The 18,880-nt window shown below is 57.6% G+C and overlaps 1 protein-coding gene across 3 annotated transcripts in view; it reads left to right on the plus strand.

Moving 5' to 3' along the window:
* The window catches only part of Nfatc1 (nuclear factor of activated T cells 1), a 101,705-nt gene extending 83,543 nt beyond the window's left edge, over positions 1-18,162 (plus strand). For all 3 annotated transcript variants that reach the window (XM_048363132.1, XM_048363134.1, XM_048363133.1), the window contains exon 10: positions 16,441-18,162. In XM_048363132.1, the coding sequence (XP_048219089.1) occupies positions 16,441-16,490 (50 nt within the window). In that variant the 3' untranslated portion in view covers positions 16,491-18,162. The remainder of the gene's footprint in view (positions 1-16,440) is intronic.
* Positions 18,163-18,880: the final 718 nt, after the last annotated feature.

Below are 18,880 nucleotides of genomic sequence, written 5' to 3' on the forward strand. Positions count from 1 at the left end.
GGTGCCCAGCACTGGGACCTGGGGGGCCATCCATGGGTATCCCAGAGGCAGAGTGTGGTGTGGGGCCCTTGCGGTGAGGACCACCGGAGACTCCCGCAACGAAGCCAGCCGGACGAGGCCCAGGCTCACCCCTCGAGGGGCTGCGGAGGTCCCAGGCAGGCTGCAGCCCTCAGAGCTCCATCCTGCCCTCCTGGCTGCCACGCAGGGGAGGAGAGGGAGCTCCCGGGACGCCGGTAACTAATGCAATCACACTCAGGGAGAAGCATGCTCTCCTGGCATGGTTGAGACCCTGGGGCCATCTGAGTCAGGGTGAAGAATGGCTTGCTCATGGCAGCCAGGAGGGCATCAGGAGACAGGAGAGATGTGTGAAGCCCCCTTGCATGCACAGGGTGGGGCAGGGGCGGCAGGGCAGGTGGGGACGTGGCCTCTTGGCACTGCAGACCCTCCCTCAGCGGTGGCTCTGTGTCTGGAACCTGAGCTCCATGATGGAGAGCAAGGCAGGCTTCATAGAAACAGGTGGGAAGACAAGAAGGTGGCCCACATACCACACAGCCATCGGAACCTAGCTGAAGTTGGACGGAAGGCTCTGCTCTGGGGGGTTGGAAACGTACAGCAAGGTCTGTGGCTCTAGCTGATGCTAAGACCTCTCTGCTTCCCCCAAATTAGACCCATCTGAGTTATTTACAGAGGTGAAAGTAGCCAGGCGTAGTGGTACACACCTGTAATCCCAGGACATAGGATACGGAGGTGACAGTCTCACTTTTCATCCTCACAGGGTGGACCGAGATGGTCACCACGCCTGCTAATAATAGGATTCAAGTGGGTGCCAGGCCCTAACTGTGGCCTGGCACGGACCACACCGCTGCCCTGGCCCTCTCAGCCCTGGCCTGGCTGGAACTTGACCTAGCAGGTGTGGATTCATGAATTCCTAATACTTGGTAATCAAGAATTTTTGAAATAGTCAAATTGAAAGCCACATCACTTGCCAAAGCGGACCATAAAGACGAGGAATGGGGTCGAGCACATGGCTCAAGCCTGTAATTCTATTTTGAAGGTGGTGATTCAGAATCATGAGTCAAAGGCCAATCTAGGTATAAAATAGTCTGCAAGTTTGGGTGCCAGTGGCTCACTCCTATACTCCTAGCTACTCAGAAAGCTGAGACTTGAAGGATCACAGTTCAAAGCCACTTAGACAGAAGAGTACTAAAGATCACATCTTTACTTAACCAGCAACTGCCAGGCTTGGATGCGTGGGTCACATGGTAGAGTGCTAGCTATAAGCCAAGCAAGGCCCTGAATCCAAGCCCCAGTACCATCACATAAAGATGAGGGAGGGAGGGGAGGGAGGGAGGGGGGGAGGGAGGGAGGGAGGGAGGGAGGGAGGGGGGGGAGGGAGGGAGGGAGGGGGGGAGGGAGGGAGGGAGGGGGGGGAGGGAGGGAAGGAGGGAGGGAGGCGAGGGAGGGAGGGAGGGAGGGAGGGAGGGAGGGAGGGAGGGGGGAGGGAGGGAGGGAGGCGGGGGAGAAAGGTCACAATTCCACCTGAGCCCACGGCCTGGGCTTTGGGAGAAGCACCGTGGCTGCTGGGTGCAGTGGTGGGCGCCTACCATGCAGGGCAGCTGAGGTGAGCACAGGAGCAAGCTCTCAGCTCGGGCTGGCCCTGGTGTTAAAGCAAAGCCTTACCTCAGAAATATCCAGCGCAAAAGGGACATGGGGCATGACGCCGGCGGTAAAGGACCTGCCTAGCACGGGTGACGCCCCGAGTTCCGAGTTCAATCTCTAGTACTGAAAACAAAATGGTGATGGACGCAAGCGTTGCGTGGCTTCCTTCTCCATGTCTGAAACCCCCCGAGCGGCCACGTGCGTGCACTCCTGTGAGCTCGCAGCAGCAAGTGCACACATTCTGCGTCACATTCTCTCCTGCGTATCCCAAGCCAAGTATCCCTTTCGACAGAATGCTTTCAATATTTGAACAGTAGTACAAAATTGCTTCCTAAGATTGGCTGGTGTGTAGGGTATTTTGAAGGTGAGAGAATGTGATTTCTGCCCGAGGGCTTGGACTCCCTGCCCCAGAGACTCGGCCGCCGCCACCGTGGCCGGGGTGGGAGCCTTGGGTGGTGCCCGGGAGGGGACCCGGGTGCGGGAGGCACGAGGGAGCCGTGGCTCGCAGACCCTCGGGCTCACGCCGGGGCTGGGTGGGCTGAGCCAGGGTTCCGCGGAAGACCCTCAAGCGGCTTCGGAAGCCGGCCTATCACAGCTTCCTCCCTCGTGAAGCGGGGTCGTATTCACACGGGAAAGCCTCTGGCCTGCCGGGTGGGGGGCTGTCACCCCCTAGCCCTCACCAGGAGACAGGCAGGCATGCTCGCCTTGTTTGCTGAACTCAGAACTACTGTGAGACGTTCAGACATCCAGAAAGAGGTTCAAGCCTCCATCTCTTTCCCTGCTCACCTGCTTATGAGCGGCCATTTTCTTTTTGTACTGGTACAGGCTCTTGAACTCAAAGCCTTGTGCTCACAGCTGGTACTTTATCACTTGAGCCATGCCTCCAGTCTGGCGTTTTGTTGGTTAATGGGAGACGGTCTCAAGTTTTTCTGCCCATGCTAGCTTTGAACTATGATTCCAGCGCTTAGCAGGAGTGAGCGGCTGATAGCAGGCCCAAGGGACCACAGACACTAACACGAGCGCAGTGTGATTCTCACACCTGGCAAAATCACTGGTAATTCCAAAGTGAGTGAGGACTTAAGACCACCGGAAGCGGGTTCCACCCCCATCAGCGTGAGGATGGGAAGCCCTGAAGCGCAGCCCCCGCGGCCAGTGGGACCCAGCAAAGCCAGGCTGCAGGGCCATGGCCTCTGCCCCTCGCTGCCCACCCCTTGACCCTCACGACTCCCCGCTCCAAACAGCGGGGTGTGGGATGGGAACCCGTCCCTCCTCTCGATGCCACAGCCGGCCTTGTCAGTGCCTTGCTCCGAGGGCCCCATGCCAGGCCCGCGTGGCTGGAGGGCGAATCCTGTGACTGCCCCACAGCGGGGCGGAGCCCAAGCTTTCCGCCCCCACGGCCCACGCGCCCCCAGCCCACTGGCTTTATTTTAATTAAAAGTGCTTTACGTGTGGTTTTTTTTTTTTCCAATTCCATTAATTCTTTTGGAATGGTCATTTCAAAATTAGGGTAGATACATTTTACATTTTTTTTTTGATGGCACAAAGAAGTCTGGAAAATGCGTGCTGGTGGTTTAATGGTCCTGGCGAGTAACTACTGAATGAGAGTTTGGCAGAGGAAACATAGCGGAGCAAATGATATGGAAACATCTCGAGCCTGCGTCCGCAGGAAGGCCGGTCCTGTGGAATCTCCTGCCACGTGGCCGACCCACACCCGCTGGCTGCCCGCCGCGCTGGAGTTTCCACCCAGCATCTGATTTTTCAGCTAAATAGGGAAGCGGGCGCCGAAGGTAGGAAAATCACCCTGGCCTGATGCTGACAGTCCTGTGCAGCTCAAGCTCATCACTCCGGCCCCGCTCCAGAGGGAGGGTTATGTTTTATTAAAACCGTGACTTGTTGTCACTCAGTCCCTCCGCTGTCCCATTCTCTCTATCCAAAAATAGTAGGCCCCTCGGCAGTGGCTGATTACGATTAAAAGATAAAAATAAGCGAAGGCTGAGATGGGCCCGGCCACCAAGGTAGATGAGGGCTTGTTTTTTTAATGAAAGTCGAGAGGCTGTGCTATTTCCACTGACTCCCAACGTGTCTTTGAGAAAACTAGAAGCAAAAATCGCATTGGGCATGCTGCAACTCTGCATTTTCAGAGTTGTAGTTGTGGCGATGCACCTGTGGAGAAAACTCACATCCTCCGTCCAGTTCACAGACACAGCGCGGGTCTGGGGACGCAGGGCCACCGTCTGCGGGCAGCTCGGGTCTGGGGACACAGGGCCACCGTCTGCGGGCAGCTCGAGTCTGGGGACACAGGGCCACCGTCTGCGGGCAGCTCGGGTCTGGGGACGCAGGGCCACTGTCTGCGGGCAGCTCGGGTCTCGGGGACACAGGGCCACCATCTGCACGCAGCTCGGGTCTCGGGGACACAGGGCCACCCTCTACGGGCAGCTTGGGTCTGGGGACACAGGGCCACCGTCTGCGGGCAGCTCGGGTCTGGGGACGCAGGGCCACCGTCTGCGGGCAGCTCGGGTCTGGGGACACAGGGCCACCGTCTGCGGGCAGCTCGGGTCTGGGGACACAGGGCCACCGTCTGCGGGCAGCTTGGGTCTGGGGACACAGGGCCACCGTCTGCGGGCAGCTCGGGTCTGGGGACGCAGGGCCACCGTCTGCGGGCAGCTCGGGTCTGGGGACGCAGGGCCACCGTCTACAGGCAGCTCGGGTCTCGGGGACGCAGGGCCACCCTCTACAGGCAGCTCAGGTCTCGGGGTGCAGGGCCACCGTCTGCGGGCAGCTCGGGTCTGGGGACACAGGGCCACCGTCTGCGGCAGCTCGGGTCTGGGGACACAGGGCCACCGTCTGCACGCAGCTCGGGTCTGGGGACACAGGGCCACCGTCTACGGGCAGCTCGGGTCTGGGGACACAGGGCCACCATCTGCACGCAGCTCGGGTCTCGGGGACACAGGGCCACCCTCTACGGGCAGCTTGGGTCTGGGGACACAGGGCCACCGTCTGCACGCAGCTCGGGTCTGGGGACACAGGGCCACCGTCTGTGGGCAGCTCGGGTCTGGGGACACAGGGCCACCGTCTACGGGCAGCTCGGGTCTGGGGACACAGGGCCACCGTCTTCAGGTAGCTCGGGTCTGGGGACGCAGGGCCACCGTCTGCGGGCAGCTTGGGTCTGGGGACACAGGGCCACCCTCTACGGGCAGCTTGGGTCTCGGGGACACAGGGCCACCCTCTACGGGCAGCTTGGGTCTGGGGACACAGGGCCACCGTCTGCACGCAGCTCGGGTCTGGGGACACAGGGCCACCCTCTACGGGCAGCTTGGGTCTGGGGACGCAGGGCCACCGTCTGTGGGCAGCTCGGGTCTGGGGACGCAGGGCCACCGTCTGTGGGCAGCTCGGGTCTGGGGACACAGGGCCACCGTCTACGGGCAGCTCGGGTCTGGGGACACAGGGCCACCGTCTTCAGGTAGCTCGGGTCTGGGGACGCAGGGCCACCGTCTGCGGGCAGCTTGGGTCTGGGGACACAGGGCCACCGTCTATGGGCAGCTCGGGTCTGGGGACACAGGGCCACCATCTGCACGCAGCTCGGGTCTGGGGACACAGGGCCACCGTCTACGGGCAGCTCGGGTCTGGGGACACAGGGCCACCGTCTTCAGGCAGCTCGGGTCTGGGGACACAGGGCCACCGTCTTCAGGCAGCTCGGGTCTGGGGACACAGGGCCACCCTCTATGGGCAGCTCGGGTCTGGGGACACAGGGCCACCGTCTTCAGGCAGCTCGGGTCTGGGGACACAGGGCCACCCTCTACGGGCAGCTCGGGTCTGGGGACACAGGGCCACCGTCTATGGGCAGCTCGGGTCTGGGGACGCAGGGCCACCGTCTACAGGCAGCTCGGGTCTCGGGGTGCAGGGGCACCGTGAGCAGGCAGCTGAGTGCACGTGCACTGCTGGACAGGGGGCCGGGAGCGGGTACTCGTAAGGAGGAGATTCCCTGGTAGTCCCTCGGATGCTGTCACTTCTCGAGCAGCCTGAGAGCCAGGCCAGGCCAGGCCTCCACCCACCCACTCCCAGCCCACCTCTGCGCTGGACCTGCATGCCAACAGGGAAACCAAAACGCCTCCCGAGTCCTGTTTTCTGTTCTGCAATTTGTGGGGTTGATCATGATATTTTTGTGTCCTTACTGCGTGTCTACTGTAGCACCTCAAGTAAGAACCAACTCAGTTCAATGTGCATAGCAAGGGGAAAGGTGGTGTCAGAGGCCCAGGAGCTCCTGACAGTGCTGAGCAGCAGATGCACTCGTGACACCGCGTGAGAAGAAACGTCCACCATGGGATGGCGTCAGTGTCCCCAGAACCATTCAGTGTTGCTAAAGTTTCGTACAGCAAACACCCTCTGAACACAGCCAGGTGTGTAAGAATAGGACTCAGCCTCAGGTATTTCTGGTTCTGCTCTGTCTGCCTAAATTACCATCCTCTGAGGTTACAATTCTAACTTTAGCTAAAGGTAGACTTTCTGGGAAGGCCAGCGAATCCTTTTTGTGATTACCTTGTCATTATGGAACTGGGAAAGAATGTCCTTTCTGTTTTGTTTTGCTCTCCAGAAAGTTATTTTGGTTTCTCAGAGAGGTGTTCTTGCTGACGTGAGGGCGGTGGGGAGCGTGCGTTTCTCGGTCCCACGGCGGAGGTGGAGTGCGCACCCGACACTTGCCTTGGGGTAGCGCTTGTGCCGGGCCCCACGCCTCCCTGTGGGAAGGCGACCCTAACGCAACCCTGTGGGAGGCCTGTAAGGATTTTTCCGGTTCTAGTTCTGTCCTCCTTCTGTGGAAAAGACCTGGGCAGTTCTGCGGAAAGTTTGGAACCAGAGAGGAGGCGTGCCGGGTACCGCGGAGAGCCGCCGATTGCTTTCTTTGTTGGAGTCGGTACAGCACTGGAGGAGCAGGCGGGTTCTGAATGCAGACGCTGCCAGAGTGTTTGTGGTCTTAAACACCGTACTCTGGTCTGTAGGTAGTCTCCTCAAAATTGACACCACAGGTGTTTGCTTGTTTGTTTGTACTAAAGTGCTGCCCTTGTCCTTGTTAAACTTTTTAAGTGTGAAGATTAAACATCTGTCTGGGCTGACTTTGATAAACCAGATTTCTTTGTTAAGCCCAAGTTAAGTGTCTGAGAATGACGATGAAATCAAGTAGCAGCGCCACCAAAACTCCCTGGCCTGTCTCTTCTGGCTCCTTCTTCCCCATGTCAGAGGCAGCCCCTTCCTGTGCACGGCGACAGTCAGCCGGCCCCCTGAGGCTGTGCCCACCCTAGGCTGGTCCTGTTGAGGTGGGGCAGAGCGGGCCACATGGCGTGGGCAGCCCTGTCACACCCGCTTGTCCTAGTTGCCCTCTGCTCCTCTCCCGGGTTCTCGGATGAGAGGCAGACAACGCGCGTGCAGGTATTCTCCGGGATGACGGCTTCGGTGCATGCTGGTGAGGCTGAACTGACCGCACCACGCAGCCACGGAGCTGCCACCCTGTGCGTCAGCTCTGATCCGTGCGCAACTCCTCAACCCGGTGACGGTGACTCAGCCCTGTGACTGACGTCCACCGTCCACCATGCGGCCTGGGCTTTGCTTCCTTCTTCCCACTGGTGATCAGAAAGTTCAGCAGACAACTGGCACCCGTGTGTCCTTGGTTCGCAAAGCGGGTGATGGGACACTGAGGACGTAGACGGCGCAGCGTTCGGACCGTTGTGATCCACAGACCTGGAAAGCCTCAGACTCCCTGGAAGCCGGTGCTCTGGGCCGGGAGGCAGCCGCCGCCTCTGGTTGATGTCAGGGGCTTCTGCGTGGAGCACCGCGCCCCTGCCTGCACCACAGGAAGCCCGGCCCGCCTGACTGAAGACTGAAGGTGTTATCCGTCTCCCGAGAGCCGTACACGATGAGACCTGCACACAGCAGGGGCCTGGGAGATATTATGGAGAGAGCTCGAGCGGCAGGCGGCCCTCCCTGCTCACTCCGACTCCAACCCAGGGGCGTCTGTTTCTCCATTTTTGCTGAGGACATTCTAGAGACAAACAGGGTTTAGGGGAGATCAGAGGGGCGGGCCTGCCCATCAGCTTCCCCAAGACGCTTCCCACCAGGCCACACCCCAGGAGATGCCCAGGGTGGGGTTCTGAAGAAAGGGAGGAGGGGCCCCACAGCCGGGAGGCCTCCGCAACCTCCCAGCAATGACTGGAAAGCAGAGAGAATTCCAGTCTGAGGAAAGTTGGAAAAGCTTTGGGACTGTTGGCTCCAATGTTGTTCTGCCACCACCCCAAACAGCACTGCCTAGCTCCCTGGTGCTGCTAGAAACGCACGGTGGTGGCCTGCTTTCAACTAAACTAGGGCCAGGGAGGGCAGCAGCTCCCGTCACCAAAGGCAGTGCTGGAGAGGCCAGGGCAGGAAGATCACAAGCTCAAGACCAGCCTGGGATACACAACGAGACACTGACTCATTGAGAAAAAAAAAAAGCCAAGCGTTGGTGGTTCCCACCTGCAATCCGAGCTATGCAGGAGGCAGAGATCTGAGGAGTGCAGTTCAAAGCCGGCCCAGTCAGGAAAGTCCATGAGACTCTGTTATCTCCAATTAATCTGCAGAATAAAACCGAACTGAGCTGTAGCTCAAATGGTAGAATGTGTCAGCCTTGAGTGCAAAAGCTAAAGGCCAGTGCCCGGGCCCTGAGTTCAAACCCTAGTGCCAGCACAAAAGAGGAGAAGAAAACCCTTGGCATTTTCTGGTGGCAGCTCTGCCAGGTTTTAGCAGTTCTTTTCCCCTGGCATTCGCTTACCCCACAGCTCTGGTCAGAAAATACCCTGGTGGAGGACAGACTGCCACAGCTGCTCATCTGAGAGCGCGGCCAAGAGGCCACTGGGGTTGGCCGGGTTAGGGAAGCACGAGGCAGGTTGCTCCGCATGGCAGGAGGGGCGGGAAGCACCACCCACAGGGAAGAACCCATCCGTTCCCGCCAAGCAGAGGGCTCCGCAACAACGAGAGCAAGACGGGAGCCGTGAGGAGCCCCAGGCTGGCCGGGTGGAGCCGTTTCCCCAGGCCTGCATCCCTGCTCCCTGCTCCAGGCTGGCCAGGAGCCGCTGGGCGGGGAGGGATCAGAAGCAGGCCTCCCCGCCGTCCCCGCACCGTCGGCCTCTTCGTGCCGTGAGGGCCGAGACCCTAGCAGCCTCAGACACTCGAGAGGCTGACCTGCCGCCTGCGTTCTTCCAGTGCCGTGGGGGAGCGGCGGCAGCGCTCTGGGTGCCCCCGTCCACCTTTCTAAAAGGACTTAGGGCACATAAAAGCCAGTTCGAGAGAAAGGACCGCAGCAAGAGAAGTGTTTATTTGAGGTGATGGTGGCTGCTTTGATGTTCTGTTTGTGTGTAAGCTCCGAGCCACTCATGCGACAGAAAAGGAAAGTGACGATAAACATACCCTTGGCCTCCCCTCCCTAGGTCTGTGCCTCGCCGCCGCGGCTTGCGGACTGCGATCCGTGGATGTGCAGTGGGGCCAGGAGGCTGCTGTCTAGCAGGGCCTGGTGTGCGTGCCAGCGGGCGGCCTGTGTCTTGACACGGGGTCTCTGCCTCATCGTGGCAGCTTGCAGACTGCAAGCTGCTGTTCCTCACCGAGCAGAGCGGGCTGCTGTGCTCTCTGCCCTCCCTGGATGGCAGGTGCAGAGACCCCACAAGGGGCACCTAAGAGCCTTGCCCACCCCTTAATGTTGGAGGTGAGACCCCCCACCGCATTCAGAAACCAGTTCAGCCACGTGGGAGACTGTGCACAAGCAAGGTGTGGCCGGGCCGGGCACGGAAGCGCATTCAAGCTCTCCAGGCCCTGGGTGGTTCACGGTCACCAGAAATAACCCTGCACGTAGAACCCCGGGCCCTGGGGGTGGGAGCTCTGGGCCTCGGTGCTGAGCTCTGTCCATCGGCCTTTGGGCGGGGTGTGGGAGAGGACGCCGGCCCGAGACGTGCAGAGCGGGCCCGTGGGCAGGGCTTGCACCGCCCCAGTGTCTCCACAGCCCGTGTGCGGGTCGCCAGGGTGAGGAGGGGCCCTGCTGGCACTGCCTGTACTGTGAACATGTTCACTTTTATATTTAAAAAGCACTGGCTTCCTGTTTCTCTCGATCCAGGCTGTGTGTGGAGGCGGGCGAGGGCCCGGGCGCGGAAGGCGGGGCCACGCACTCTGCAAGGGCAGCCCGGTCCTGACAGGATTCAAACCACCTCACACACACGTTAGGACACAGCAATAGTTTCCACCTTAGGAGCATGGTAAGGAAAATCAAGTACGAGGGGAAAAACCCTTCTTCTTAAGTTGAACTATGGTGGACCGGCCCGCCACATCCTGTCGGGGCCCTCTGACTAAGTGTCAGGTTCCTCTTTCAGCGCGTCCCGAGGGTCACATGGCACCTGCCGTTCAAAACACCTCTATAAAGAGAAGCCTTTGCATCGGCGGAAAAGCTGAATAAGAAGATGGAAATTATCGGTGGGAACCCGTGGGCGGCGCCCACAGCCCTATCAGAACGAGCCACTGGCAGAGCTGGGCAGCGTGGGCTGCCGGGAGCCGGAAGAGTGACCTCATGGAGGGAGAGGGGTGGCGGGAAAGGAGGGGGCACTGTCCCGGGCCAGCCCCCCGCAGCCCTGCCACCTCAGGTGCTCCCGCTGCCCACCTGTGGAGCACAGGCGCTTACGGGGGGTGCCGGGGCACATCCACGAGCATCCGTAGCGTGGCTGCTGGTGACTAGGGTCGCCCCTGCCACCCCCCTGGCCTGAGGCACCGTCCACACATCACGGGCAGACACATTGCCACCCATACTCACTGTCACACTCCCCACCCCCGCCCCACGGAGGCAGGAATGTGGGGGCTGGAGCTGTGCATCCCTGAGAAACCTGAGCTGCTGCAGTCCTGGCTGGATGCCCCAAGGCCTGCACAGGTCTGGGGTCTGCCCCACAGCTGTGGGGGGCGGCTGGACCCTCGTCTGAGGCTGCGTGACCACAGGTGCTCCCAGCAGACCCTGTGCTCGCCAGAGCACTTGGTGGAAGCCCCAGCAGGGCTGACTAAGCAGAGCCGCCATGTAGGGGCCACTGAGGAAGGCAGCTTCGGGCCCACCTGGCTAGAGCCCCCTGAGCGATTTTCCCCAACCACCCTCAGGCTCCCCTCTGAGCCCCAGTGCCCCTGTGGGCAGCAGGGGAAGCCCACGGTGGTGGCTCTTCCCCTTTTGCCTTCAAGCAGGTGTTGTTTTGCCACTGTGGTAAATAGATCCTCCACTATTAGCCTCCATTCTCTACCACACCTGCATTCTCAACCAGAGCCCTCCATTCTCTACCACAGCCCTCCATTCTCTATCACAGCCCTCCATTCTCTATCACACTCCTCCATTCTCTATCACACTCCTCCATTCTCTATCACAGCCCTCCGTTCTCTATCACAGCCCTCCATTCTCTATCACACTCCTCCATTCTCTACCACAGCCCTCCATTCTCTATCACAGTCCTCCATTCTCTATCACACTCCTCCATTCTCTACCACACTCCTCCATTCTCTATCACAGCCCTCCATTCTCTATCACACTCCTCCATTCTCTATCACACTCCTCCATTCTCTACCACAGCCCTCCATTCTCTATCACAGCCCTCCGTTCTCTATCACAGCCCTCCATTCTCTATCACAGCCCTCCATTCTCTATCACAGCCCTCCATTCTCTATCACACTCCTCCATTCTCTATCACAGCCCTCCATTCTCTATCACACTCCTCCATTCTCTATCACAGCCCTCCATTCTCTATCACACTCCTCCATTCTCTATCACAGCCCTCCATTCTCTATCACAGCCCTCCATTCTCTATCACAGCCCTCCATTCTCTATCACACTCCTCCATTCTCTATCACAGCCCTCCATTCTCTATCACACTCCTCCATTCTCTATCACAGCCCTCCATTCTCTATCACAGCCCTCCATTCTCTATCACAGCCCTCCATTCTCTATCACACTCCTCCATTCTCTATCACAGCCCTCCATTCTCTATCACAGCCCTCCATTCTCTATCACAGCCCTCCATTCTCTATCACAGCCCTCCATTCTCTATCACACTCCTCCATTCTGTATCACACTCCTCCATTCTCTATCACAGCCCTCCATTCTCTATCACACTCCTCCATTCTCTATCACAGCCCTCCATTCTCTATCACAGCCCTCCATTCTCTATCACAGCCCTCCATTCTCTATCACAGCCCTCCATTCTCTACCACACTCCTCCATTCTCTATCACAGTCCTCCATTCTCTATCACACTCCTCCATTCTCTATCACACTCCTCCATTCTCTACCACACTCCTCCATTCTCTGCCACAGCCCTCCATTCTCTATCACACTCCTCCATTCTCTATCACAGCCCTCCATTCTCTATCACACTCCTCCGTTCTCTATCACACTCCTCCATTCTCTATCACAGCCCTCCATTCTCTATCACACTCCTCCATTCTCTACCCCTGCCCTCCATTCTCTACCCCAGCCCTCCATTCTCTACCACAGCCCTCCATTCTCTATCACACTCCTCCATTCTCTATCACAGCCCTCCATTCTCTATCACAGCCCTCCATTCTCTACCACAGCCCTCCATTCTCTATCACAGTCCTCCATTCTCTATCACAGCCCTCCATTCTCTATCACACTCCTCCATTCTCTATCACACTCCTCCATTCTCTATCACAGCCCTCCATTCTCTATCACACTCCTCCATTCTCTACCACACTCCTCCATTCTCTGCCACAGCCCTCCATTCTCTATCACACTCCTCCATTCTCTATCACAGCCCTCCATTCTCTATCACACTCCTCCATTCTCTATCACAGCCCTCCATTCTCTATCACACTCCTCCATTCTCTATCACACTCCTCCATTCTCTATCACAGCCCTCCATTCTCTATCACAGCCCTCCATTCTCTATCACACTCCTCCATTCTCTATCACAGCCCTCCATTCTCTACCACAGCCCTCCATTCTGTATCACACTCCTCCATTCTCTATCACAGCCCTCCATTCTCTATCACAGCCCTCCATTCTCTACCACAGCCCTCCATTCTCTATCACAGTCCTCCATTCTCTATCACAGCCCTCCATTCTCTATCACACTCCTCCATTCTCTATCACACTCCTCCATTCTCTATCACAGCCCTCCATTCTCTATCACACTCCTCCATTCTCTACCACACTCCTCCATTCTCTGCCACAGCCCTCCATTCTCTATCACACTCCTCCATTCTCTATCACAGCCCTCCATTCTCTATCACACTCCTCCATTCTCTATCACAGCCCTCCATTCTCTATCACACTCCTCCATTCTCTATCACACTCCTCCATTCTCTATCACAGCCCTCCATTCTCTATCACACTCCTCCATTCTCTATCACAGCCCTCCATTCTCTACCACACCTGCATTCTCAACCAGAGCCCTCCATTCTCTACCACAGCCCTCCATTCTCTACCACAGCCCTCCATTCTCTATCACAGCCCTCCATTCTCTATCACAGCCCTCCGTTCTCTATCACAGCCCTCCATTCTCTACCACAGCCCTCCATTCTCTATCACAGCCCTCCATTCTCTATCACACTCCTCCGTTCTCTATCACAGCCCTCCATTCTCTATCACAGCCCTCCATTCTCTATCACACTCCTCCATTCTCTATCACAGCCCTCCATTCTCTACCACAGCCCTCCATTCTGTATCACACTCCTCCATTCTCTATCACAGCCCTCCATTCTCTATCACAGCCCTCCATTCTCTACCACAGCCCTCCATTCTCTATCACAGTCCTCCATTCTCTATCACAGCCCTCCATTCTCTATCACACTCCTCCATTCTCTATCACACTCCTCCATTCTCTATCACAGCCCTCCATTCTCTATCACACTCCTCCATTCTCTACCACACTCCTCCATTCTCTGCCACAGCCCTCCATTCTCTATCACACTCCTCCATTCTCTATCACAGCCCTCCATTCTCTATCACACTCCTCCATTCTCTATCACAGCCCTCCATTCTCTATCACACTCCTCCATTCTCTATCACACTCCTCCATTCTCTATCACAGCCCTCCATTCTCTATCACACTCCTCCATTCTCTATCACAGCCCTCCATTCTCTACCACACCTGCATTCTCAACCAGAGCCCTCCATTCTCTACCACAGCCCTCCATTCTCTACCACAGCCCTCCATTCTCTATCACAGCCCTCCATTCTCTATCACAGCCCTCCGTTCTCTATCACAGCCCTCCATTCTCTACCACAGCCCTCCATTCTCTATCACAGCCCTCCATTCTCTATCACAGCCCTCCGTTCTCTATCACAGCCCTCCATTCTCTATCACAGCCCTCCATTCTCTATCACAGCCCTCCATTCTCTATCACAGCCCTCCATTCTCTATCACAGCCCTCCATTCTCTACCACAGCCCTCCATTCTGTATCACACTCCTCCGTTCTCTATCACAGCCCTCCATTCTCTGTCGTACTCCTCCGTTCTCTATCACAGACCATGGCTGTCACCCCTAACAGCCACTGCCCTGGTCTCGGCCAGTGGAGTGGATCTCTCCCCACTGGTCAGTTATCCCTGAGATCTTGGTGAACTGTGAAGCGCTAGCTGTCATAACAGAAAACATTCCAACTTTCACGTATTGTTTGGGGTTTTGTTCAAATGTGTCTGGGGCCCATGGCCTCTCTCTCTCTGCCTCTCTGTGGTGGCTCATTTCCCCATCCTGGCATGTCACATTCCTTCAGACCCCTCATCCAGGCTGGCCTGCCAATCTGCTGCCCAGGAGGCCAGGTAGGGGCTCCATACGGACTTTGCCCCTGCCCAGAACCTGGGTCTGAGAACCGGTCCCCAGAGTCCTGTCCTGCCCAAGGCTTCGGGCCAGTGTGGGACAGATTCGCCTCTGGGGCATCAGAGATGGTGTTTGCAGAGATACAGGCAGTGGTGGCAGAGAGGCTGTCGCCGAGTCCCGGCCCATGAAGCTCTGGCACGGCTCTGTGCGGCCCAGCACCTAAGCCAAGCCCTCCTGGCTTGGCTCAGAGAAGTCCTGATTTCAGGCAAATCTTTCTCTTCCTAAAAATGCCCCAGAGAAGGTGGAGACTTGTGAGTTTTCCTTTTCAAATGTTTGATGTGAACATGGCCAGACACAGTTTATAATAGCCTCTTACCGAGGGCTGGATGAGTGAAGAAGAAGAAGAAGCCGAACCTCTCCTCCTCCAGGGCTTCCCTGGCTTAGACTGGGGGAGCTGTGCCCAGCCTCGGGGGCCAGGGGGAGCCCTGCCCAGGCTTGGGACAAAGGTCACTGTCCTGCCCCCGCCAGGTGGTGGAGAGCCATGGAGAGGCCTGTGGTCACAAGCAGGGATGAATGGCCAGCAGTGTCCCCACTCAGGGCAGTTCTCAGGCTGTGTGGCAGGCCCCACGCCCACGCCCCGGTGTCATGGAAAGTGCCGGTAGCTAAGGAGCTGCCTGCCGTGTGCACTCCGGGGACAAGTTGAGTCCTGAACGCTGGTCCCCGAGCAGCCCAGAAGCACCTGGGCCTTGTTGTTCTTCATTAGTGGCTGTGGAGTCACAGGACTGAAGGGAGCCTGCCCTTCCTCTGGGGCTTTCCAAGCTGAAGGCCAGGGCCTTCTTCAGGGAGCGTGCTACGTCCCACAGTTCAGGATCAGTCCAGAGCTCCACGAAGCGGCTGAGAGTGGGCGCTGCCAAGCGCAGGGGCGCCGGGAGCCTCCGTGGCCTGTGCCTTTGTTTGACAGGTTGGACCCGGGGTCCCGGCCAAGGGCTGCCTGGCCAGCCGCCCGGGCATCAGGCGCTGCAGGGCCAAGCTGGGGCTCCTCACCCTTGCCCTCCCGGGCTCTTGCTGGGAGCTCTGCTGGGCGAGCCCCAGCTCTGTTTGCGGCCAGGCTTTCTTCTGTTATCAGTTCCCATGACACGGTTCCTGGTTCCCCGTTGCATTTTATTATTGTTATTCTTAAAAATGTTTCGGGGGCGGGGGGTGTTGAAAGGAGCTAGGGCGGGGAGCGGGCGATGGAGCGCACGCCCACTGATGGCTGCAGGAAACCGTCCTCAGACCGGGAGGAGCTTATCAGGGCACAGGCCCGCAGCTGGAGAAGGGAAGCCTGGGCAGTTCCGTGATGTCAGCACGGGTCCCCATCCCCAGAGTGTTGGGAAAACGGGACAGGCTGACGCCGCCCTGTGACATTTCCTGAGTGCCGATCGGTGCCGAGTGGGTGGCCCACGGTGGTGGCCTTTGCCAGGTTCCTCATTTCCTGCCTATCTGCCAAAAATCACACACACTCTGATACTGGCCATCGCTGGCCTGAGGTGGACACTGACCCTCACGGGAAGCAAAACCAGAGGACAATCTCCAAACCCTTGCCTCGGCCACTGAGCTCCCAGGTGAGAACCTGAGCGGCAGCGGTGTGTCTGCGGTTTGTTTCCCAGACCCGGGGAAATGCCCCTGTGTGGACCCCCGCCCTGGGCAAGGTGCACCCCATCACCTGAGATCCCCATCGTCAAAGGGGGCAGCACCGGCCACATTGCTGGCCGCTGCCCGGCAAGCGCCCCCTCACGGGGCTCAGCACTCAGGGCTGAAGGACCCTCCGGGCTGCGCTGGGAGCAGGAGGGGGTAACCAGTCCTTTAGCAGTCGCCTCGTCTCAGGCTGGACAGAGCTGGCTTGTGACCCACGACTTTTCCTCGCTCTCTGTGTGCAGCCTTGCAGTGGAGTGCTGTTTCCATAACGCTCTCCCCTCTCGATTTCTTGCAGTAAATGAAATCATATGCAACGACCTCTCCAGCACAAACCCCAACTCGTAGGTCGGCGTGGCGGAGCTGGCGGAAGCTGCGTGGACTCGGCTCAGCGCGGACAGCTGGGCGTCAGCAAGCAAGACTTTCAATGAAATGGACCTGGTACCACTCAGAACTTCTCCCTTCCCGAATGCTCAGAGCTGAACTTGTACCATCCACGTGCAAAGATGTAGCTCCTTCGTGGGGAAGGAGGGGCAGAGAGAGGCCGCATCTCCTGGAGGACAAGCCATCTCAAGGAAGCAAGGGCCGGCAGGGAGGCCAGGGACAGAGCTGGCCTCACGGGAAGAACCCCGTGGTCCCCCGGCACCCGTGGACCTCAATACTGGAAGTGCCTTACTTAGACCACCCTAGCGGGACGCCCTGGCAGCAGGCACCGGATTTGCTACCATGGGAGTATTCGTAGGAACAAGAACGATAACAACATTTCATTATGAGGCTTTATCCTTTGAATACATTACCAGAGTTCTGGCAAGCTAGGGGTTGTGAGACACCCAGTAGGGCTTCCTACTTATTTCCACTTCACAACTCGCTGCCTTATCTGGTGCGTTTTAAGGCCTTCTCATTGCCATCTCAGCTCCTTCAGAACACTCTCTCCTCTGTGTGATGAAAACCATAGGGTTGTGAATAGTAGCATGATGAGATTTTCGTTTTTCAGTGCAGCTTTGGAACATAGCACAAGGAAGTTGACGAGCACAAGAGGCGGATGGGGCAGGAAAAAGCTGCCTGGGCAGCCCTCGCACACGCATGTGTATAGATAGGCGTGTGTTTGTGCACCAGTAGTGAGTGGCAGCGACGATGACCAGGCTGGGCCCCGGGGGGGGGGGGGGCTTCCATGGTAGCAGTACCTGGCGTCCATTTTGGAGAGCTCACCCGGGAGTCCAGACCTGCTCTCCGGCGCAGACGGCAGCGTGCGCTCACCTCACGCAGCCGTCTAGCACATTAGAACGCTGCAGCGCCACGCTCAAATGCCCCGGGTCACCACGTGACGAAGCTGGCAAGTAACTGTAAATAGCCATTACAGAAAGGAGTGTAATATATTTGTTCAATTATAAGATTATTATTTCACAGAAGCCTTATCGCTCCCCGCTTCAACTAAGAAAACAATTACCAAAAAAACGATGTTTTCGTACGCAGCCGTGCGGAGTGTTTTCAGATGAGTTACTGTTCGTAGATAGGCTAGTATAGGCTCTCCTGCTGCATTTGTGCAATTAGCTGCTTATTATGATCGCTAGCAGTGACCTATTATTTCATATAACCAAAAAGCATGGTTTAATTAAAACAGGTTTAATGACTGTGCCTTAGGAGTTGACGCCCCCTTATGGAAGATGCCCGAATTGCACCTGTGGGTAGCCGTAGGTGAGTCCACAGATGGAAGGGCCCCGCTCGCCAGGTTCATCTGCAGAACTGTGTCTTACCTTCCGCTCGCAGAAAGAAGGCAAAGTCCAAAAGCCATCTACGAACACTGGCGCGTGACGGCAGAGCGCTGGCGTGCCGCCACGTTGCACAGAGAGGCTGCCTCGGCCTGCGGCCCAGAACTGAGCCCTACTCAGCACCCCGGCGTTGCATGTCCATTCGTAGTAAGTTGTCATACAGAGGAGGCATTTGGTGTTTGTGTCGGCTGTCTTTGTAGTTAGAAAATGGATCCAATAAAGCAGTATTTTTGTTTTTTTTTTTTGCTGGACAGTCTGAGAGCGACTCTTTACTCAATGGAAAGTTCTACTTTGTTCTCCGCCACTTGTGCCCGGGCCAGGCTGAGGAGGGCTTTGTGACGGCGAGGCTGCCGGGCCTGTGACCATCTGCAACACAGAAAGGCCGCGTCCGGCCTCAGAATCCGGGCAGTCCCAGGCACTCCCAACTCTAAAGTGCTCTCCGGCAGAGGTGGGGGAGGAGCATGCGTGTATGCCAAATTCTTTTGCTCAGAGAGAGCCCCTGGGTGTGGCTCTGGCCACCCACACACTGCCAAGTGCCTCCACGTTTGCTTGTGTAAGAGCATGCACATCTCACCCGTGGCCCGTGCCACCTCCCCCCGGGGTTCTCTGAGCCTCTCCTCCCTCCTCCACCCAGACCCTCCTTCGAGCCTGGGTGGGAATCAATACTGAACCATCAGAGACCAGGGTGAAACCTGGGCCTCCACGGTGTTCTCAGTACGCTCTGAAACGACGTTTCGCTTCCAGAATTTTCCTTAACTGGCAATAATTCCTTCTTCCACTAAAACGAGGGCAGATTGGCTTAAAGTCCTAGAGAAATTGGCCTCATCTAAAGCCCACCCCACCAGGTTCCTACCTTGAGGGTCTTTAAGCTCGGCCACAGAGTCTTAGGCCTGTCCAAGGGGGGTGAGAGGAGAGACCACACTGGGGATCCCTGAAGGACAGTGAGGCCTGAGGGGTCTGGGCCCGAGG

The sequence above is a fragment of the Perognathus longimembris genome, chromosome 15, assembly GCF_023159225.1.
Source record: "Perognathus longimembris pacificus isolate PPM17 chromosome 15, ASM2315922v1, whole genome shotgun sequence".
NCBI lineage: Eukaryota > Metazoa > Chordata > Mammalia > Rodentia > Heteromyidae > Perognathus > Perognathus longimembris.